Source organism: Halichoeres trimaculatus, unplaced genomic scaffold (assembly GCF_033239565.1).
Source record: "Halichoeres trimaculatus isolate MK-OKI-2021-1 unplaced genomic scaffold, fHalTri1.1 fHalTri1_scaffold_19, whole genome shotgun sequence".
In the NCBI taxonomy this organism is placed as follows: domain Eukaryota; kingdom Metazoa; phylum Chordata; class Actinopteri; order Labriformes; family Labridae; genus Halichoeres; species Halichoeres trimaculatus.
Genome location: NW_027437197.1, coordinates 9882026 through 9905052, shown reverse-complemented (window position 1 = coordinate 9905052; position 23027 = coordinate 9882026). Strand labels below are relative to the sequence as shown.

General features: G+C 40.2%; 1 protein-coding gene across 1 annotated transcript; it reads left to right on the top strand.

Annotated features, from left to right (window-relative positions):
* Positions 1-374: 374 nt before the first annotated feature.
* igfbp2b (insulin-like growth factor binding protein 2b) lies at positions 375-16985 on the top strand. Its single transcript, XM_074695132.1, has 4 exons — positions 375-729; positions 8225-8376; positions 12417-12557; positions 16827-16985. The coding sequence occupies exons 1-4, from the start codon at positions 375-377 to the stop codon at positions 16983-16985; spliced, it is 807 nt and encodes a 268-aa protein (XP_074551233.1).
* Positions 16986-23027: the final 6042 nt, after the last annotated feature.

Genomic DNA, 23027 nt, shown 5'->3' with positions numbered 1-23027 from the left:
GCACTAGTTTTAATATTCCTGGAGTAGAAGAACCTGGGTTTCTGTGTTTTCCTTATAGCTCAGCCTTCTTTGTAACTCAGTTTGAAAGGTGCTGAGCCAGCTGTATGCATTTCGGCTTTGCAGTGTAAAAGAAAATGTAAAAAGGAGGGACAAACAAGCTTTTTTTCTGTAATAAAAGAATTGTAGCACAAATTGGGTTGGTGTAAAATGAGTTCTGTCTTGTCTCTCTTGGTTATATGAGAGCAGATAGGACCCTGTCAGTTGCATCACAGTGTTTACCCTCACACAGTTGACAGTGAGGCTCCCGGGGTTCATTCTGTTCAGTGCTACCAAGGGTTACTTTTGGAGTGAGTTGTCAGCTATAAGCTGTCACGATGATCATACGAGTTAGCTACGGACTGTTCTTAGCATTCAGTGCTTTGCCTGGAATCATTCTTGGAGATTTGGCTTTCAGATGCCCTAGCTGTACGGCAGAACGTCTAGCTTTGTGTCCCAAAGTTACAGAACCATGTGCAGAGATAGTGAGGGAGCCAGGCTGTGGCTGCTGCCCGATGTGTGCCAGGCAGGAGGGGGAGTTTTGCGGGGTCTACTCCCCAAGGTGCTCCAGTGGCCTGAGGTGTTACCCAACCATGGACAGTGACTTCCCTTTGCAGCAACTCATCCAGGGCTTTGGACGCTGTGGGCAAATAGTGGAAGTGGATGTGACAACAGTTCTGGAGGCAACAAATGGTGAGTAGTAAAGGAGAATTAATCTAAACTTTTGGTTTCATTCTTTAACTGATATGTTTAATGTAAAAGGGACCCTCTGAGGGTCTAGGGCCTCTGTAGGCTCTGCTAAACTTTGCTAAGCTTATCAGTCTTTTAGTTCCTTGTTTGTGTTTCACAGCACGAAACCATGCTGTTTTTAGTTTAGTATCCCTGCTTTTAAGTTTGGGTAAATTTCAGTTTAACTTTAAACAAAAAAAAACAAAAAAAACAAGCTAGTACAATATTGGATAAGCACAGAGATGCAGGTTTTCAACTCCTTGACAACTTCATTTGTGACTCGGAATGATTGGATGCAGTGTTCAAGCCTTTACCCAAGCAGCAGTATCAAAAGTGTGAACAGCTTCTTCTCAAAGAAAATCCAAGTTAAGCACAAGTTGAATCCTGTTTACATAAGTCCAAGTCCAGGGAAGTCCCCACTGTTCCCGCTGTTAATACTTTTTTATGTATGGGGGGACTGACCGAGTTACGCTCTGTTTTCTGCTGCAGTGGGATCTCTGCAGGTGTCGAATGCAACACACTGCTATTAATCAGACCTACATCTGACTAAACATCTTGAAACCGGTGGATGAATCACTTTAGGAGCATTTGCTGTAAATTCTTATAAGAAAAGCACATGATTCATATCATCATGACAGGAACTGTTGCTGAAGAAGACAGCAAGATGATATGTATGAAAGTGACCCCATGAAGAACTTATCTCAGCTTATGTCAAAAAATAGGTTGAATCCTAAATATTAGTGCAACAACAGTGTTCACACAGCTTTAGGATATTATACACTTAACACTAATATATTCAAAGCGTTATCCTTTTTTAATCTATTTTCGTGGATTTGAAGGCTGGCTCTCTGCCAAACACCTGTGTATGGTAATTAAAAAAGGAAAAAAAAGTTTCATTTAGTAATGAATATACCACAAGTGTGCAGGCATCGCCAAGCCTGCTTGTTTTTACGTGTCAAAAAGACACTCTCAAGTTGAAAGTTCATGCAGAAGCTGTTCATACAGGCAAAACAATATTTTCACTACAGAACTCTTCTTTTATGTCATCAAAAAACCACATTAGCTTCAAAAGTCCTCTGTCATAATAACTCTCCAAGAGATATAACCCAGAAATCCTGCAGGGACATACAAACGTCAGACTCCTCTCCCTCACATTATGGTTATTAGGGGCAAACGGTCACTATTGATTCTTGTAAATGAATGTTGACATATGCAATGTGTTTGGCAGGCAGTGGCAGTCCCACATCTGTGAGTGCAAACAAGTAGAATCCCTCCGATGAACCCATAACATGTCTGTAACCTGCGTATCCTCAAAGCTCTCCAACTGGGAGTTTCTTATTGTGAAAGGCAGTTTTATGGGACATTTGGGGAGGCGATTTGATAAACATTCATCTTGCAAAAACTTGAAAAAATAGAAACTAGTCAAGCTTTTTTTGTGTGTGTGCATAATAATAAAACTCCAGAATCCTAACCAACCATTATATACCAAACATTATTTTTAAAAAGGAGATATTAATCTGTTTTTCACACATTTGAAGGTTATTTTAATATTGGAGTTCAGACAAAACAAGCTTTGGTCCTACTAACTCTGTCCGAGCGTGCCAGACCTATCTGCACTCTGCTGTGTTTTTATGTCTTTGCTGTTCAAACAGAACTCATAAAACTGAAAATGAGCATCACATCAGGCTGTGGTTTGCCCTGAGTTCACTGTGTTATATCAAGCACGAGTGACTGTTGACTATCAGAGGTCAACATCTGTCTTCTTTGTACCCATTAAAGTTCACATTTTAGAGTCGTTTCCTGTCGCTGGTTGAGGTTATATTTTCACTCCTCAGTGACCACACTGCAGAGTACATGAAAGAGGAGAGAAAACAATGTATTTTATCACAGTTACTTGGAGTGATCCGGCGTTTTCTCACCTGCTGAAGAAAAAATGATGTAAACATTATGGCCAAAGTAATCCACTCCAGCTTCGTCTGATGCGGACACACATATTCCTTCATTGTTTTGTCATTATGTTATTTTATGAACAGTTGGAACAATTTGGTCTGCACCACCTCTCAAAGCCTTTTTAGAATAAAAATACAATAAATAATACTTTATTTACCCCTGTCATTCTCCAGTCAGCCAGACTCCACCTCCACAGGATCCAGGACTGAGCTTCTTCAGCAGTCTGCTCAGTCTCTGTCTCTTGTATCCTGTCTGCTCACATCAGGTTTACTTCTTCCAATGTGGCGTTGGTGTCTGGTGTGAGCTTCGTTAGCCATGTCTGTAAATAGCATGATGCTACTCTGCCTTCTGATATTCCCTCTGTTGCTTGGTTAGCACGGCTAGCACGCCCATCTGATAGGAAATAGATCATACATTTCCGGATGGAAAGATGGATGTCATCACTGCTTAGCCCACACCTTAGAACCAACACATTGTCCTCACCTCCTCCTCACCTTGTGGGGAAACATCAGGCCTTGCACCAGTTAGCACTGACATGCAACAGGCTGCTAACAGCTGATTTCACATGTAAACAATGCAGCCATGGCTACATGTAGGATCTCCAGACAAACACAGGAGCAAAAATAGTAAAAATATCACTAAATAGACACAGCCATACAATGTTATGACCCACTTCAGATGTAAAAATAACGAAAAAGAGATGAAAAATGACAAGAAACAGACAAGAGGGAGAGAGCTGCTGTAACAGGCAGCCACAATGGTGCAGCACCAAGAAACTTCACTGTTTCAATCTTCACTAATTTACTGTATTACTTTTGTGATTTGCATCTTTAAACTCATCTATTTTACAGCCACTGGAAACTTGAAAAGCTTATCAGTGCAGTTCAAGGTCTTAAATGCATTTTGTTAGAAGGGTTGTATGGTGAATGGTTGGTTTTGTGTTCCCCAACATGGAGTGTTGCAGTTGTTTTCCACATTGCTGTAATAATAACGCACTAGAAAATTGCTGCATTTGTAGCTCTGAGAATATATCATCGTTGTAATGTCATTGAACTGCATGGAACAGGCACAGCTTCTAGGAAACACACTATTTGGATCAGCCAAACACATTTCAACATGCACTGTACCCATGCAGTGCAGGTCTGTTGAGCAATGTGTTCTCCAAGTTTAGCAAAATGTTGTTTTTTCATGAGTGAAAAGCTGAATCTCCAAGCTTCCTCTCCAAAAGCATAGTTTAAAATCTCCCAACATTCAAGCACAGAATATTGGTGACAGCTCACCTATTCTTGGAAAAGGCTTCATAAATAACAGGGATTAAGAGCAAACATGATCGGGTTTGAAATGTGCTGCACGTTCCCTCTTCATTTCACTCTGTCTATCTTTCTCTCTTTCTTTTCTTGCGTTGTCGGTGGACCAGGACTGGCCTTCTTGTTGCCCTGCAGGTGGTTTTCTGCTGAGACATGCTTCTGCTCTTTCCCTGGCTCTCTCAGGTCTTTAATTACTCTATGTAGATGTGTGTGTGTAAGAAAAGGTGAAGCAGTGAGAGATCACTTTGGGTGGGAGCAGCGTGTCAGTGCCTGCAATTCTGAGAAAGCTTCACCTGAGATGTTAAGAGGAAGTACTGCCTCAGCATTGTAGTCTGAAAACAGTGGATGATAAGAAGCTGTATTCTAACAACACTCATGAGACGGAACAGACACCTTAAGAGATCTACTGGAGCCTATGTGTTCTCCACCCAAACTCCACAAAACAAGTTTCTTTGGTTGAGCAAAGCCTGACTGGTTGACAAGCTTGTTTCTGACCTTGACTTTCTAACTGACCTGACACAAGTAAAGTATAAATTATTGACAAAAGGTGACAAAATAACTGCCATGAACACAAGGGTATGATGTCATTTTACAAGAAAACTGTGGCACTGGACTTGATGGATGCAGGTCACTTAGAGTTGTGATCATTTTTCACAGACAAATCAAAAAACCGCATACTAGAAAATGCAGAATAAGATTCACATCATTGCAAAAACAAAGGATATAACTGAGCTAGGTTTTGTGGGCTCCAATACTGGACAGCCACTCCAAATAATGTCACACTCCACACTATAGATGTCACGGTTACAGTGTCACGAGATGAAATTCATCTTGACCTCCGAGTGCACTATTGTCTTTCAAGTCTGACAAACAGAGTCAGAGCACCGATTGGAAACAGTTTTCCCTTTAAACTACAAAGGCAGCGTCATTTGGTTAGGATGACACACTCAGCCACATGAAGCAGAGCAGCACCAAGAGTTGAAAGAGCGAACTAACCGTAAAAGGTTTGAAGGGGACCTCTGGCTACGAAGAAACCTTCTTCATTATTCAATTCCTTTTTTGTCTGTTTGCCAGCTGTAGAGTGTTTGAAGTGGCTGAGGCCTTGAGAGGAACCATTTACACTGACAATGGTTTGAAGTACTGTAAGGCCACTCTGGCCTGTGGAAGCACACTCAGCTTCAGTGCATAAGATAACAGAGCAAATATATTAATGCTGAGACGCTCTGGAAAGACATTACTCACTCTGTGCCATGAGAGAGTTGTGAAAGCATTGCTCAAAGGCAATACTCAAAGCCAACACTCCCAACAGCTCGAGACAGGTAGTTTCTATGGTACTGAAGACAGAATCAACAACACAGTATTCAGATGACAGCTGTTGGCTGAAGAAGTGTTGTTTTTTCTCCCTGGAACATGCCGTCATGAGTTCCTATAAGTGTCTATTGACATATTTCTTTAACACAACTGTAGCAATACATTTAAGGTAAATAAAGGTATCTTTATGCCTGTGCAACGTACCTTTAACTGAAAGTCATTTAACATTCCTGCTGTAAAGACAGCAGCATTTTGAAACGTGTCAAAGCTGTCTCACAGCAAAGGAGAGAGTTAACCAATGAAGATTTGTCTTCACTGTGTTGTAAGATTTAGACACAGTTTCCTTTTAGCCTCAGGTGGCTCTGGTTTGCATGGGCTGTAGGGGAGACCTGCAGATCTGTGGGTACCAGTGGCAGCAGGTCCTACTGCGCAATGTGATGTTGAAATGATGTATATTTACTGTGATTTTTTGACGTTCAAATCGGGTCTTCTGAAGGTGCAGCATGGAAGTTTTTATTATTTTTTTCAGATGTCATATGGAGGTAATGTGAACATCAAATTAACGTCAAAAAGGTCTACTAATGACGTCTGAATCTTGGATCCATTTTGACCGTCTCATTGCGTCTAGATTTGGTCTGCAAATTATGTCCAAATGCTGAATGTCATTACAACCTACAAAAAAGTTCAGATATAGATGTCAAAATTTGTACCTATTTTGCACATTGCTCTGACATCTACATATGGTCTTCGATGGACCGACCCAATACTAACGTGATCTGCACATCTCTTCGACGTCCAATTTTTGGTGGGGTAAAACAAGATGACCCACATGTATTATTCAAAAAAAGAAAAAAAAATACAACAAATTAGATGTTATTCTTACTACAACTTCTTGACAGTAAGCAATAATTTTCCTGAAATAACATGCAGAATGAGAGCAGACATTTTGAAAAGGGCCAAAATACAACTTCAGCTGCCTGTAGTGGAATGTGAATCTTCAAGGGGAGAGAATACAATAAAAAACAACAGGTTTTAGAGGAAAGTATTGATCATATTGATAAGACAGAGGTCACTGAAGTTCATATATCAAATATGATGCATTCAGCAATATAGGGTTAAAACAGTGACGTTAAACCCCATCATATAGGGTGTCCTTTGCGGCTAACAACAAACCATACCTTACCTCTATAAAACTCATAAAACACTGTTAACCAATAAAAAATGGGATTTATTGTTAACACATGACTAACTAATGAAATTATTAATTCACAAAGCTAAAATAGCATTTGCACAAAAATCCCCCAACAGCTATAGTGAAACCAATTGCCTTTCACTTCTACAAGAAGCAGTGAGCACACAATGGTCCAGCACCAGGTGAACCTCATGACCAGTGGCCTCACCAGGGAACAAGCAAAGGAGACACAAGAAACACAGAAACACACCAACACTTCTACTTTCTCTGCTTTATCACTATTATCACTACCCAGCATCCCTTTACGCAACCCACTGAAAGATGTTGAAAGCAGCACAAACCAAGCTTTCTCAACTTGTTTCTTAAAATCGAAAAAATAAACAGTTTTGTGAGCCGTCATTTTTGCAAAGTGCACAGAAAAATGTCTGTGCACACACACATGCACACTTCGGATGGCGTTGAAGTATGAGTAACAAGCTTGAAGGATTCACAGGGGGGCCTTTCCCCCTCAGGTGTGATTTACAACCTTTGAGTTTGGCTTCTGTTTTTACAATGCTAATTACAGACACACACACTCACACAGACACACATTCACACTCAACTATAGCCCCAGGTGAATTGGTAAGGTATCAAAACAAAAAAAGAAACTTAACTCAGCATAAAAAAAACTCATCAGATGTGCTTCTTTGTGGATTTAGACTTGAAAGTAATGTGTTGTGTAAGATTCAGGCTTGACCTTTTTAGAATTTCTCTGCAGATGAATATATTACTGTGTCCATATGCATTTGTATTGTTTTTTTTTTTCTTTTAATTTTTCTTCTTTTTTAAACCTACAATAACAGTCACTTGTTGCTCAGAAGAGGGTTTATTTTTAGGACAAACTTTCTGCGTTCATTTGGCATCATATTTTGTCCGTGTCTGTTCTGAATTAGCTTGTCAGCCTGTATGTGTTTTGTCTCCCTGCCATGCACAAATGATGACCATACCCTGGTGTAACAAGCAGCAGGAAGCACACTCAAAGTGACCCCCGCTGCTCAGAGGAGACCTGTGTAAACTGTGTGACGAGCCCAGCAAGTGGGCTGGATGTAGCACTTAGCTATTTCACAGAGAAAGATCTTAGCAGCTCTCTTTACACTGTCGCCATAGTAATTACAGCCATCGCAACGCCTGAGTGTCCAGTATAGAATTAGTGACATGAGGAAGGAGGGACACAGGATGCCCTGAGGACGCAGAATGACTTTGTCTTCTAATTCTGGGATTAAGATGACTTGTAAAAGGGCCTGTTATTAGAAAAATGTCTGCTTTTATTAGCAGCTTTGTGATTAAAGAATAGATGAGTGTAGATGAACATGTGTTTGATTCTATCAAAAAGCAGCAAAGACATAAGACAGTGTAGTGTGTGTCTGGGTGTGTAACATCTGTCCATAAACTACATAACTAAAAGACAGGACGCAGATTACTTTCAAGCTCAAAGACCTGACTCAGTAAGAGCACTTCAGAGAGCCTCCACCAGTATTGAATGTTACACTTGTGATTAAAACCAGAGAGTAAACCAAAAGGTTGAATGAACTTTGAATCGGTTTTCTTTGATCGCTATGTCTGTTTCCAAGTAGAAGAAGAGGACAGATCTAAAAGGTACACATGCTTCAGATTAACAGCACTTCTAATTTAGTTTGTGTGTTTGTGTTTTTGGTTGTAGAGGTGCACGGGACCGAGAATCCGCTCACCAAAAGACCTGCAATAGATGCTTGGTTTTGGCAGGAATGGGCCAGAACACAACACCTGAACGAGCGCAAAACCAAAATGAAGATAAACCAGCTGGAGGACACACGAGCCCCAAAAGAGCCCCGGGTAAGAGCTAAACACTTCACCATTACAGAGTAGCAGTTCAAGCTCACCCTCCACACTTAAATATTTTTACTAGTAGCTTTGACACTAGAGTTGTAAAAAAAAGATGGTCTTGAATTTATATCACATCTGCAGCTGGTCTAGAACACCGCAACCAGTACATGCAAAAAGGAAGCACATCAGCCCAGTACTGGCTTCACTTCACTGGCTGCATGTGACTTTTAGAGTTGATTTTAAAAAATATTATGTTTAATTTTTAAATGGCCTTGCCCTACCTTGCCTCTCCGAGCTTCTTCACCCCTACTCGCCCTCTCGTTCCCTCAGGTCGTCCGACCAGCTGCCCCTGCAGGTACCGAGGTCCAGGAAGAAGCTCAGAGGGGACAGGGCCTTCTTTAATGTTGCGCCCCTATTGTGGAACAGTCTTTCCCTGCACATTAGAGAGGCCCCCTCACTGTCCACTTTTAAAAAGCGCCTTAAAACCCAATTTTGTTCTTTGGCTTCTAACCTTGGCGAGACTTAATTTCTTTGCCTTATCTTATTCCCTTTTATTTTCTTTTATTTTCTTTTTGTTGTTTTTAGTATATTTCCCTTATGTGTCTGTTTTTTCTTATATGTTTCTATCTTTTTATGTTTATCTACCTGTACAGCACTTTGTTCACAGCTGCGGTTATTTCTAAAAGTGCTCTATAAATAAAGTTGGTATGGCACTGTTTGGTATTCAAGAGCACCCTGTTATTTACAGCAGCTCATTTTTAAGCTGTGTGCAGGTGTTGACTCTTAGAAGTGGCCTTTACAATGTTTATCCCAATGCTGAAATAATTCAATTAAAAAAAAATCTCTGGGCAAGCTTTGGTTACATCAGGAAGCGCACAGAGCTTCAGTGTCTGCACTTGAATCATTTACAACCACATACAGCAACATCTCACGGGTTATTCTGCATAACTTCAGACCTAAGCCTCTGTATTACATTGCACAGGATCAGTAAGTTAATCATGAATGCCAGCATGAAATGTCATCTTGGCTATTACGTAGCCCAAGCTTTTTTATTTCTATTTTGTTATTATTATTTTTTTGTTGTTGTTTGTTTGTTTTGTATGTCAATAAGATATGATAAAGAACAAAAATACAACCAATAAGACTAAAAAACATGCAGGAATACTCTTTTTGATTACTTTAGGCAGATATCAGATCTCTTTCTGGTAAAAATACACTTTCCATTGAGAGAAGCGCCTCATACAATCTCAATTCAGAATAAGACACAAACTGTACTTTTACATTAGGTAAAAACAATATGGATACAAAACAATATTCTATCAAAATAGCACAATCTTTTTTCTTGTAACTATTTGCTCAGATTATCATGCTTTGTTGGTGTATTGTGCACTGGTTCTGCCATTAGCTGCAAGCAGTCTATAAAAGTCATCCCTATCTGATTGCGATCACAGCTGATCATCACGTCACAGTGTAACCTCCTCTGAAGATAATTCAGTATTTGACTGAAACAGAGATCTGTGTGTGTTTTCAGGATTACAACCTTCACTTCCCTCTTTGCCCTGTTTTTGCTTTAAATGCCACAACATTTGCTCATCTATGAAACAGTGTTTAGTCTTTACTGAAAGCTCGCTTTGATTTACAATAAACAACCTCAGAATGTGATACAAGTTTGCATCAATGTAGAGCCCTTTTTTCTGTGCAGTAAAGATTTATCATTGTCTGTAGTTTTGTGTAGTTCCACAAGCAGTATGGACAAGCAGTGGCAAAGGTCAACCTTGTACTGCGTCACTGTGGTGTCTGATACAGTGGTGCCCTCCTCTGGGCTTAGACTCTATCGAACACTACACATGCATGGACATATGAATCAACATGTGGACACACTGCGTTTTCAGGAGTAGCTAGAGCACATTATCCTAACTCTAATCCTTTTGAAATTCTCACACTTCCCCAAACCCAGGTTACTTCTTTAGCTTAATATCTTAAAAAGTGCTTTCTTGTATTATTTCAATTTTGTGTTGAGTATTTTACATCCCACCAATCGTGGTCCTCTTATACAAAACTTAAACCTATTATCTGCTCCTTATTCTTTGTCACTGGTTAAAATGAAGATGTCTTTACTGTTACAGTGCATTTCTATGATTTTCTTCCAGTTATGAAGTTGTATGAGTGCCCTGACCTGCATGCACACAGAGATGTATCAGCTTCAATAACTGTGCATAATGAGCACTTCATGATGTGCAGCCATATTGTTTTGCTGTTCACAGTGGAATGCATGCTGGCAGTTTAATACAGTCTATACATTCAACCCCCCAGCCTCCCATTCTTTAACATTCACTCAACATTTCACAGTTTCAAACACCGCTCTAAACAATAAAAACAGTTCTTGGTAAAGCCTCAACGGGATGACGTCCAAACACAGATATTCTTTCTGTCTTATGCAAATGAGCTTGGGTCCCGGGGGGTACGCATGATGAGGCCCACGTATGTCTCAACGTGGCAGACAATTATATGTGCATTTGCTCATTTTCTCCCTCACTTAACTCGCTCGCTTACAACAAAACAAAACAAAACAAAAAATTACAAGCTGGAGGGACAAAACAATAGCCAGGATCATTAGAAGTAACAAAAGAAGGAATTTACTAAGAAGAGTCATGCAGCTGGGCAGGGGGAGAACTTCAGACAGCTGGTGTTAAGCATGGATGCACTTCGTTGTGGGTGGCCATGTGAGGTCCAATACTGTCCATGCTTCGCTATCAGAGCTGTGCGAATGCAGGCCTTTTAGAGCCAACTCAGTCTTTATTTGTTTTGTTTGTGGTGATCCTCAGTCTTTGTTGACATATCAAAGTCCTCAAGTCTTTTTATCAAGGTACACATATCAAACATATTAAGATGTTCAATAGTTGACGTGCTGGCAAACAGATTCTTAGAAACTAACTGCATGGAAATATATCTATTTTTCATTACTGCCACGCACCAACACCAGATACTACTACCCACTCATTCGCATCTGGAAACAAGGACATAAGAAGTACATCCTGTTGGTCACACAACATGGAGTATACTAAAAAGGTGATAATGTGAATCAGAATCTGTACAGGGTGAGCAGGATTTCAACACAGAGCACATCAGTCTCATTTTACCCTGTTGAGATTTTTGCACTTGCCATGCCAGCTCCCACAGTTTGTGACTGTAACCAAACATTTGCCTTCTCAAACTGCTTTGCAAAAACGTGCAAATATTTGTTAAGGTGTTTTCTTAATAAGTGAGATTTGGTTTGTGTTTTCTGCAAAATACTATGAAAAAATTGTAATAAGTGAACAAGGAGTACAATTTGCAACCCAATAGTCAGATAATGAGGAACTGGCCGCATCATTATGAACTTATTTAAAATAAAATGGTCTGAAACTAACCTTCAAAACGTGAGAATAAAAAGGCAGCATTTAACCTTTGGTGTAATGTGTTTACTTACCATAAAAGACTGAAAGATTAAGTGTGAAAGAGAGAGGCACAAAGAAAAAAAAAGAAAGAGAAAGGGTACTTTCATCCATATGTTCAGATGTCTGATAAGGTTCATGGCAGAACGCACCTCCTCCTGCCCTTTTCTCTCATCTTCGTCCAACTAATCATAAGACTTGACCTCTTTGATCCCACCGGCAGCTTGATACACTCAATGAGTGTGTGTGTGTGTGTATGCATGTGTGTGATAAGGGTGACCTGCTGAGTTAAGCAGTCTAGCCCTTATGTTTGATATGAGTTCTTTGTTTGTCTAACCACACCTCGTAAAAAAGTTTGCTATAAGTGGGTTTATTTGTGACATTTATAAAAGTAACAGTTCATCTTCATTTCTCCCGCGTTTTTTTTTTTTTTTCTTTCCAATGATTTTTTTTCCTCTTAACAGAAGCAACACTTGTCTTAACTGTCCTTCCTGCTCCTGTTAATTTCACTTAGCTCTGTCAGTGTATTTTTACGCTGCTATGAATAGCTCTACTGTCATAATTACTATTTGGTATACCTGGGAATAATTGTTGTTTCCTTTCTCGTCCTTCCAGAGCGCCTGTCAGCAGGAGCTGGATAAGGTCTTAGAGGAGATCTCCAAAATGACCTCAGAGGATAACAGAGGCCCGCTGGAGAACCTGTATGAGCTAAAGTTTCCAAACTGTGACAAACATGGACTGTACAACCTCAAACAGGTGAGCCATGGAGTCAGGACTCGGATCTCTGAAATATGATTGTGCAGATTTAAGGAGCTAATTATCTCTGCCACGGAGGTTATGTTTTTGGGAGAGTTTGTCTGTTTGTCTGTCTGTGGACAACATAACTCAAAAAGTAACAAATGGATCTTGATGAAATCTTCCAGAAATGTTCAAAATGGGATGAGGAGGAGGTGATCAAATTCTGGTGGCAATCCACTCCGGATCACCATCTGGCTCCTGAATTTTTTAAAGGATTGTTTATCATTATGAGATTGGGCCGTTTTCACCATATGTGTATGTAACTCCACAATAAATGGTCAGATCGGTTTGCGAAAGGACACAAGATAAGGTCACAATAATTTCTGACTGATGTAAAAGTACGAGTCAGATCCTGGCAAACAAACCTGCAACTAACACCAAATTGTAGCAGACAGTCTGCTGAAAGGGAGTATATCATGAAAGTAGGACTTAAGTGTTGCGTGACAATCACAATATGCTCTCTGAGTGCTTTTCTAGTTTCTTTTAAGTTAGTGACATTACAGACATACAGCAATTATATCATGCATTATGCACTGTATGTCAGCCATAAAGCTAGCTCATACATGAGGCCTTGAACCTTATTCGCATCTTTTTTTGTATTAAATTAGTTAACAGTTGATTTATGGATTCATGGAAGATTTTTCAAACAACATTTCTGCTGGGTTATATTAGTAAAGGGCAGAGGTTTGGGAAATGTTGATACAATGACCTAAACGTCATAATCTATAAACATTGTGTCAGTTTTGGCGAGTAGAATCCACTTTGACTGATATTGGCTCCTGATGCGATATATTGTGCCACTGGAAAATCTCTCATTGCCATTCATCCAGACTCCGTTCTCGACTCAGCTGATTGACGCATCATAATTACTTCTGAGTGAACTAATTTATCATGATTGAAACTTGGAATTCCACCGAAACGCATAGCAGGACACTGCTGCTCTGCACGAATGGGAACCTTCCAGAATGTCAAAACACTGGCCACACCCCAATCAGTGAAATCACAGCAGGTGCTTTGCTTCTGCTGTCAGAGGGAAAACACCTGCTGTGACATCACTCATTTAGGTTTGCTGAGGGTTTTGACACATGAGAATGCTCCAACCACATATAAAACAATTAATACTTTAATTTTGTGGTTTTTGTCTCACAGACACCACATTTAATCTTTTGGTATAAGTGCACTTTTTCCTACAAGTTATCTGGCACGTTGTTCGGCTTGATCATGTGCCTTGGTTCAAAACATTATATTAGTTCCCTTCTAATGTCAGCCTGATACATGATAGAAAATTTTGTTTTGACAGTCTATTTAAATATTTAGTTGTTTCAACCAATTGTGAATATCAGGTAGGAGTCTCTAAATATAGGGTGTTGGTTGGCGTTGCAGTCTCAACATTTAACCCACAAATATTAACTCAAGACACTCTAAAACAGAAGCACTTTTAGAACTGCTAATGTTATATTTTTAACAGTGATCCAACTTGTAGGAGTCTAATCTCATCTTAGCCAACCAGGAGCAGAGCACTTGGTAGCATTTAACAAAAATAATTGCAGAGAAAAACTTCCTTTCAACAGGCAGAAACCCAGGGCAGAACCAGACACATGTAAGACAGACATCTGCCTATGAGGTTAGATAGAGCGATAAAAAGAGAAATTCAAGGAGAGAAAGAGATGGATAGAATTTAAAGATTAGCACTCCCTTTTTGGCGGTCATCATAATGTGCAAATGCAATAGCAGTAGCAGCTGGTGTCTTGCATACCCACAGGAAGTAGTCTAGCAGCTAAACACCAGACACGTCTGCAGTGCGTCTATGTTCTGTTATGGCAAACAGATCAAAAAGGTTTAATCCAAATCAATGTGTCAACTTACACTGTTTTTTTTTCTGTTACAGTATGTCAGCATGGCTCATCCATTGTGTTGCAGGTAGTACGCAGCTATCCTATTTTTGATGGACGCAGAGCTGTGACGCATAAATTCAGCATAGGGAAGATCGAGATCGAACTACCGTAAAACACCCAGTGACTTTCAAAATAAAACAAACCGTGTCAAAATCAGTTCATATTTAGCTTGACTACATTGACGGACAGACATAATGAGTGGAGTTAGACCAGGAGTCAACAGGTTTGAGGTTTTACAGCCAAACATAAATGAAGAGAGACATCAATGGAGTAGGAAGCGCAGGAACTTCTTAGTCTGTGACTCCAGCTGTCTGTCAGTCATGCAGCTTGTCGGAGTGAACACGCAGCTGATGTGAGTTGACAAACGTAGTCATGATGCACTGCAGACATATCCGGTGTATTTCAGGCGTAGAGCCTATAGCAGCATAACTAAGAGCTGGTCCAAGCCTTCGTCAGCTCTTACTATAAGCTTTATCAAAAAGGAAAGTTTGAAGCCTTTCCTTTAAAGAAGAGAGTGTTGGCCTCCTGGACTTGGATTGGTGGGTGACTCCTTTGCAGTGTATTGCTGTTAAATGCCTTGGTTTTGATGGGGCATAGCATTCATTGACTTTGCTGTGCATCAGTGTTTACAGCATAATAAATTTGTGAATACCCCAACTTACCTGCAACTAATGAGTTTAACAACTTATAAAACATAATGCACCTTTTGGTCTATTCACCTTGGTGAGTCAAAATGGTTTTTAAGTTACACCACAAGAGTTTAAAGGAAACCCAGACCTATAAGAAGTCAATGGTGATGTGTTTTATTTAAATGTCAAACTTTGGTTTACTGTGAGAAATATCTCTTTTTTTGACCCATCCATTGACCCAAACACCAACCAAAGTGGACTCCCACCTGCATTAAATCACCTTAACTAAGTTAAGAGCACTAAGCCCAAAGAATTGGTCCAGAAATAACACCAGAACACCTAAAGTGACATATTTTTTAACTCCGGGTCACTGACGTAGCTGCTGTGTTTGATGAGTTGGGAGTGAGAACAGGCTGAATTTGTGTTTCACACACACTCATGCATACTGTATCATTTTGTTCAGCTCCCCTTGGATTTCCCCTCTCTTCTTTTTCACACCCACATACACACTCACACACACTTTCTTGCACACGAACAGACACCCACACAAACCTCTGTTGTATCAGCCTGGCAAAATCACCCTGTAAAAAAATATAACCTCCCCTTCACTCCCACCTGCCACCCCTCTCCACCAAACTATCCCTCCTCCTTTTTTATAAACTCACACACACCCTCCTTTTTCTTAACACTCTGCCTTCACACACACACACACACACACACACACACACACACACACACACACACACACACACACACACACACACACACACACACACACACACAAATGTGTGGGGAGATGTTGTCATCATGAATGAGGCAACAGCTTCTGAGCTCAAGGTTACAAGGCAATAAAACAGTTTGGCGTACTTCATGGGAAGACTTTTGTTAAGCTGAGGAATGAACCGTGGTTCCGACCGGGGGCTTGAATTTGAATTCTGCTCATCCATAGAAATCAGACAGAGGAGGACAAACAAGGTCACATATCCAGTGTTTTCTTAGAAGGATAGTAGAGCAGAAAAGAAGATTTGAATAGGCGCCACCATTTCCTAAAGCAGGGCTCTCAACCACTCAGCCAATTTTCATCACTGGTCACAAACAACAGCATTGTTTTGGACTGGAGTCCTCAGTTCCCAGGGAGGAACACTGTACCTCCTCAACACTCGGCTCCTTTTTGGAGTTGTCCCTCCTTGTCGCGGGGTAATTACTGTAACTGTCACTTTTTTTGTTCTTTCTCATCGAAGGAAGAAAATGGAAAGTCTTTTCTTTCCCTCCAGCTCTTCATTCTTTTCGCCGTTCCCTTTGCTGCCGCCCTGCGTGCGCGGGGTAAACTGTGTCCACTTCAATTACGACCTCATTTCTGAGTAGAGGGGGCTCTGCGGGGGGGCTTGTCTGCTGGCATGCTTCTGTTTGTGTGTGTGTGAGTGTTTATGATGGCATGTGTGGTTGTGTGCTGTGAGCTGGGGGCATGACCTGAGGATGGGCTGTTATTGGGCGAGTGTTGCCCCACCCAAAACATGGCCCACGCTCTCATCCAATGGCCCCCCGCCACCAGAAGATCCACGAGTACACACACACATCTTAAGTGTAGGCCATGCTTCATTAATGCACCCCTCCTCCCCATTTCCCACTGTGCATCTTCACTCCTCCCTCCTTTTTTTCAGTGTTTTCCAACTTCTAGTTTGTGTTTTCTTCCCTCTCCCTAGTGCAACATGTCCACCCATGGTCAGAGGGGCGAGTGCTGGTGTGTTGACCCCTTGACCGGGGTCCAGATTCCAGCAACACCCAAAGTCAGAGGGGACCCCAACTGTAACCAGTTTCAAGAGGAGCTCAGGGTGATGCCTACCACAGCAGAGTCACTCTAACACAGCCCTACGCATGTGACAGGGCTGGGTTTTCCTCCCACCCCTGAGAGGATCTTAGCAACATTTTAAGTCATCAACATTCTTAAGGCTATGTCTTGTTTGAATTAACATGATTTGTAGGACAAAAAGTAATTTAACCTAAATTATCTACGAAAGCAGAGGGGCAGTACTCTTTTTCCTTGTCAATAAATCCCTAAAGTCCAAAAGAAGTATGTCTTTTGATGCTTCTGCTCCTTTATCTTGTCTATGAGGCCCTGACCAAGCCTGTTTGTATTTTGGGGATGTAAATCTCAAAAAGAGCAACATACAAATAAAGTGATCTAATATTATTTTTCTAAATTCAGTTTATACCATTACAGTGATGTCACCTGTTGATTTTCGCACAGTCATCGTGACATCTCCTGCATCACAGTGTGGCTTTTATGTAAAGCGGTTTGAATGAAAATTTGAACCTTGAATTGTTATTGAACAATGGCTTGACAGCACACTTTCAGAAAAATTATCCTCTATGTCCACTGTAATTCCAAAATTCCCTTTTATAGAAAATACATTTTAGTCTACATTAACTCCCAAGAAATATAGCATGCCCTGTGACTATGCCTTGAAGGTTTTGCTCATATTTTTTGCTTTACTTACTGCAATAAAATAACACCAGATTTGATGCTAAGCTAACACCTGAGAGAGCTGCCTCTCCACTAACGCTTGGGATGAGAAACTTAAAGTTGTTTCTTATTATCCAATTTACACATCAGATAAATGCAAACACAATCTGGATCAAATTTTTAGTGTCAGCAGTGTTGGTATAAACTTGTTTTACATGGCAAGCAGGTAATTAGAAGTTTAATCATTGTCAAGTTTTAATTATAATATATCTTGTAGACATTTTCAGTCGATGAATCAGCTTTGCTTCCTACATTGTAAACCGCAGATTAATTACATTCTACACTGCTGACATTCCCTGAAACAGTGTCATGTTGTTGTTTTTGATTGACATTTTTATTACAGTTCATAGTAAAAGCAACGAATAAATTTAGCTCTGAATGTGTCTCTTTTTCCACACCCATCATCTTGGTTGGTTGGTTGTTTGTCAGCAGTTTTCCCATCTGCTCTTGTCAACTCCAAATTAGCATTGCCAGAGAGAAAAGAATGCTTATGGTAATAATACCAAGAATCGCTGCATGGATCACTTTTCCTATTATTGCTGTGTTTGCAGACTCACATGTGTGTGCGTGAGAGTGGATGTATGTTTGCGTGTTTGTGAGTGTATTGCTGGGGAAACTAATGAAGTGTTGACACAAGGAGGGATTGGGATGGGGGGCTGACATTGACAAATGTGATGCTAAGTGGGTAAAGGTGTCTATGAATAAAAACCAACCCAAGTAAGCCAACGCACGCAATTTCAGAAGCATTCGCAAACACATACCTGCAATGCACATCACAGTCCTATGAGGGGTAACCAATGTGCAGTCCAAACAGATGGGTGAAGGTGCATTATTCATGATGCCCCCAACAAAAAGACATATTGGAACCATTGCGGTAATATGTTTAAGTGAGTACTTCTTGCTGGCTTTGTTGGAGCAACTCCTCCATTCCTGGGCTGCAAGCAATTCACTGTTATTGTCCCTTAGACAGGCAAACCCATCATTATGAGTTATGGATGACATGGAATGATTTTGTCATATTTCAGAAATGTATCTGTAATCCATTGCAGCCACCCTAAAACACACAGTAAGTTTATAATTCAGCAGATGCAGCATAAACAGAGTGTTGTGTCAAGCATCTTTCTTCTTGCTGTGATTATGGAAGTGCTCTTACTGGCTTGGCAGGTAGAAAGGTTTTTATTAAGCTGTTGTAGAGCCAGCTGATTCTGGGAATTCTTGCATCATGGTCCTTTTCAACTTTTTCAAATGTAGTGGCATTGGATGACAAATAGCACTAAAGGTACAAATTAGCCAAAAGTAGATGTGAAATAAGTACATATGCTGATAAAACCAACTAAGCACCTTACAGGAGGCCTATGATGCTGATCCATATTATAGTACATACATTTAACATCACAGTGTTGCATCTGTACTAAACCTTGTCAAAGTTTCATACATGAGATACACAGACGTTGACACAATCCTAATTTGTGTGGTTGTCTGGGCTTCTTGCGACAACTCCCTTTAGGAACTTTACAAGACTTGGCCTTAACCTGGCGTCAGACTCTGTTGTCTCATTAGGATGATGTTTGAGGACAAGCCCACCCTGAAGGTGGAAGCCCCATGTCACAGCTAAGCTTTTTACTCCACTCTGTATAGAGTGTAGTGTGTTGATTCAGTATGACCAGGAAAGCCGTTGGTGTTTGGTCGTGAAAGAAAGATTCAGCTAGTTTCTTTTTCCAAAGAAAAAAAACAAAGATTTTATGTTTGTGCAAGCAACTTTTCTGGTAAATCTTTAGTAAACGATGGCCAGTGTTGAGTGATATGAGTCTCAAATGCTACTTTACTTTCACTTCAAACAATGACAGCTTTTTGCCTCCTGAAGTTTGCGAGCTGCTATACAACCTGAGTTGTTGTTGAAATGGCAACAATGCATTTCTGTGTTTTTTGATGTCACATCAGTGGAGAAAGTCATGAGCAGATTGTGAAGATGAAGGCAACCAGCAGCCAGCCTCTACATCCTCCTTGGCTGCCATCCTCTTCAACCTCCTGCCATGGCTTGGTAGGAAGATGTGTTGAGCCTGGCCCTCTGATAGCTGCAAAGAAGAATACAAATGGTTTGCAGTCAACACAGATTGATTTATTCACTGGAAGATGGCCCAAACCAGTAAAAGGTCAATTAAAATCAGTAAACATAGAAAGTGTGAGTCATTAAGTTATTTTGCCAAACGTGTAAAAACTTTCTATTTTCCCATGGGCTTACATCCCACAAATGAGCAGTCATTTTAGAACTGAAGATATTGATTTTATTCAGCTATGACAGTGCAGTAATGTCATCTGTGAGCTAGTTCAGGCAGTTCACTGGAGCTGCACTGATTCCACATTTGACATGCATCATTCTCACAACCACATGACAAACACCTTCCCAGTTTGGTGGCTTATTTAAGCTACAATATTTCTGGTCACTGCTTCTGCTTCCCTGCACAAAGGATCATCAGCAGCAGAGTACTTCTGACAGGGGGAGGACAAATTATCCTTTGCATATCCTTGTGACATTTGAGGACTGAATTCAGGCAGACTCTCAAACGAAAAGTCACATTATCCATTTAAGCAGTGTGGGCCAGTGATAAAAACAGTGTGTCTGGTAGATTTTCCACCAACTAACTGAGTTTTCTGATTCTTCAGGGGAGACATGTCAAGTGTTTTTTATGTTGTACAGCTTTAGCACATTAAATTTACTACTGAAATTACAAACACTTGCAAAAGTCACCATTCATTTGCAATCAAAATGATTCAGGACTAGAGCGTAAAGAAACACCACTTTGAAGTTCTGGCCAAATGTGTATCATATGAGACCACTCCTGACTGGCTTTGGCCCTGCAACCTTATACATGTGCCAGTTAGCTGAACAGCAGTCCCAGAAACACTCCTTCAACTGCTGCTCTACAGCTTTGTTCAGCACATGTGAAACACTGTTTTTTCCTGCTTAATTCTTCTCATTTTGTCTTAATAATACAGTGTTTTTGGCAGGGAGGTAACTTTAATAATTTGACAGCTTGGCTCAGTGTCTCACATGGATCTCAGGGGTCCCTGGGCACTTTTAATGCTAGTTTGAAGCTGGCCTTTTTTGAAAACAAATCAAAACAAGTGTCTTTTGTTATGGGTTTGATAGATCAGGCACAATGGGCTGAGGAGGGTAGTTTCGCACTGGGAATAAGAGTGGGGGTGAGTGTGTGTGTGTGTGTTTGCATGATTGTGTCTGTGTGTATGTGCAAAAGCACATGTGCGTGTACTGGCCTACAGAGCCCAAGATCTGCCCTACTTTCAGGCAAGTATTTCTTTTGTTAGCATTCAACAACTTCCCTTGATATGTTGATGGTGGGTCTAAGACTCACGGAAGCTGTACTTTGTTGAATGTTAACAAAATAATTGTTGTTTTATCTTTGTTCAAATGACAAGGTGCTCCAGTGTTAACAGGAAGTAGAGACATTTAGCTTTGAATACGGACAAAGGAGCCAAGTATTATGTTTCGACGTAAGAGGGCTGATAAAAACGCCTAAGCTAAAACGTATTGTGTAAGCAAGGTTACATGAGGTAGGGAGAACTTTAGCTCTCTGTTGTCTGAGAGTTGCTGCTAGGGATATGTTTTAATGTGATTATTTTCTTGCACGTTGACAAAATAGTCTGTTCCTCCAGTCTAGATTAAAAGAGGAGTTTGAATCACGCAAAACAAAAAAAAATTACTATTTGATGCTCTGGTTATGGACTTTATCTATTTAGATACAGTATGATAGCATTTAATGAAACAAATTGATTGTGCACATGTACGGGACACCCCTTATGTGACCATTTAAGTTAAAAATATGAGTTTTTTTTCTTTTTTTTTCTTTTTTTTCTTTTTCTTCCTCCTGAAAATTATCTTTTTTTGTTATTTTCTGTCCTTTAGGCTGATGCTGGAGCAGGATTAGCAAGAGGATGCATGTTTTCTATTCAAATATTGTTTTAGCGACTCTCTATCCATGGCTTTACTGGGTTAAAGAAGGATTTATTCTACATCCCTGCATATGAACTCTTCACTGCTCTTTAGGGGACAAAGAGTTTGTGTGCACATTTGCTTTATATGAACATTTATAGGACAGAAACACAAGAGGAAGAACTTGTAAACCACTATGCCGGTTTACATTTGGAAGGTAAGTAACAGTATTTAATTGTACATATAGCTACAAATCATTACATAACTCTGCATCCTGTGAAAGGCTGTCTCAATCAAAGAAAAGCTGAATTAACAAGAGGATCTGTATTCCATTAATCTGCCCCCACAACAAATGCACGCTTGGGCAAGCTCCACATCTTTACCAAAGTGGGTGATTATGAGAAATGCATTTTTCATCCAAGAAAATAAAACACTTCTGATTTGATCCAAAGAGGTCAAGAGACTCAACACAACCTGCCTTTAAAATATCACTGGAATTCAACTTGATGTTTAAGTTTTCTTTAATAACATGCTTTGTGTTTATTACCATCTTTACACAAGCTCCAAGCAAAAGGAATATACAAAACGCATGTCCCTTTTCTGCACTGGAAATATGAGTTAGCTAACAGTTATGGTTTGTGTTTGATTTGTTTGAAATGTTCTCACATTCGTCATTATTAGCCTACGCAAAAACCATTTAATATCCTGGACATGCCACTTCCTAGCTTCCTGTTTTTGTAAGGAAACACATAAACATGCAGGATCAAATTTCCCTCTGCAGCTACCAAATGGGGACTTTGAAAGTTGAACCAGGAAGACGATCCGTAATCTGTTGTGGATGTTTACACAGGACAATTTTCTTTGTAATTTTATCGTTTCCTTTTGTTCTGTGAATCGGTTAGTTCCTCTAACCTCAGGTTTGTTTACAGCATGCTTGACCTTGTGTCCTTATAGCCTTGCAAGGCCTTTTCATTCACAATTACAAATACTACTATTATTACATTTGAGATTGCAAGAAAGAAGCTTAATATAACTATTTGTAAAATAAAGCTACTGGCTTGGACTGCTTGAAGACTAATGACATTTTTTCCTCACAACATTCTTGTTTGAAGCATTTTGTTCATTTTCTTTCCAGACCTGTGTTGAAATATTGTAGAGCCTAGAGACAGTAACACATGGTTGCCAAAACAGAAACATTATACGTATCTGTGCCTTCAACCACTCTATTTCTTGTTTGTAGGATGTTGAATCATAATCTCAAAGATTGTTTACCTGACATGCAATCTTGGTTCTCACAGTCACATCCGATCCATGCTGAAGAACCCTCCATTTAGGATTTCAGGTCTTAGTCCGTGTTTGATGAAAGGGCTTGGATGAAAACTAGCAGACACTTGTCTGCTCTCCTCTACCACCGGCATCGGAGGATTC

Excerpts from the sequence above, each read along its gene's own strand:
- igfbp2b (XM_074695132.1), top strand. The coding sequence starts at position 375 with ATGATCATACGAGTTAGCTACGGACTGTTCTTAGCATTCAGTGCTTTG. Across the intron at positions 8,377-12,416 it reads GAGCCCCAAAAGAGCCCCGG|AGCGCCTGTCAGCAGGAGCT; the intron begins GTAAGAGCTAAA and ends TCGTCCTTCCAG. Across the intron at positions 12,558-16,826 it reads GACTGTACAACCTCAAACAG|TGCAACATGTCCACCCATGG; the intron begins GTGAGCCATGGA and ends CCCTCTCCCTAG.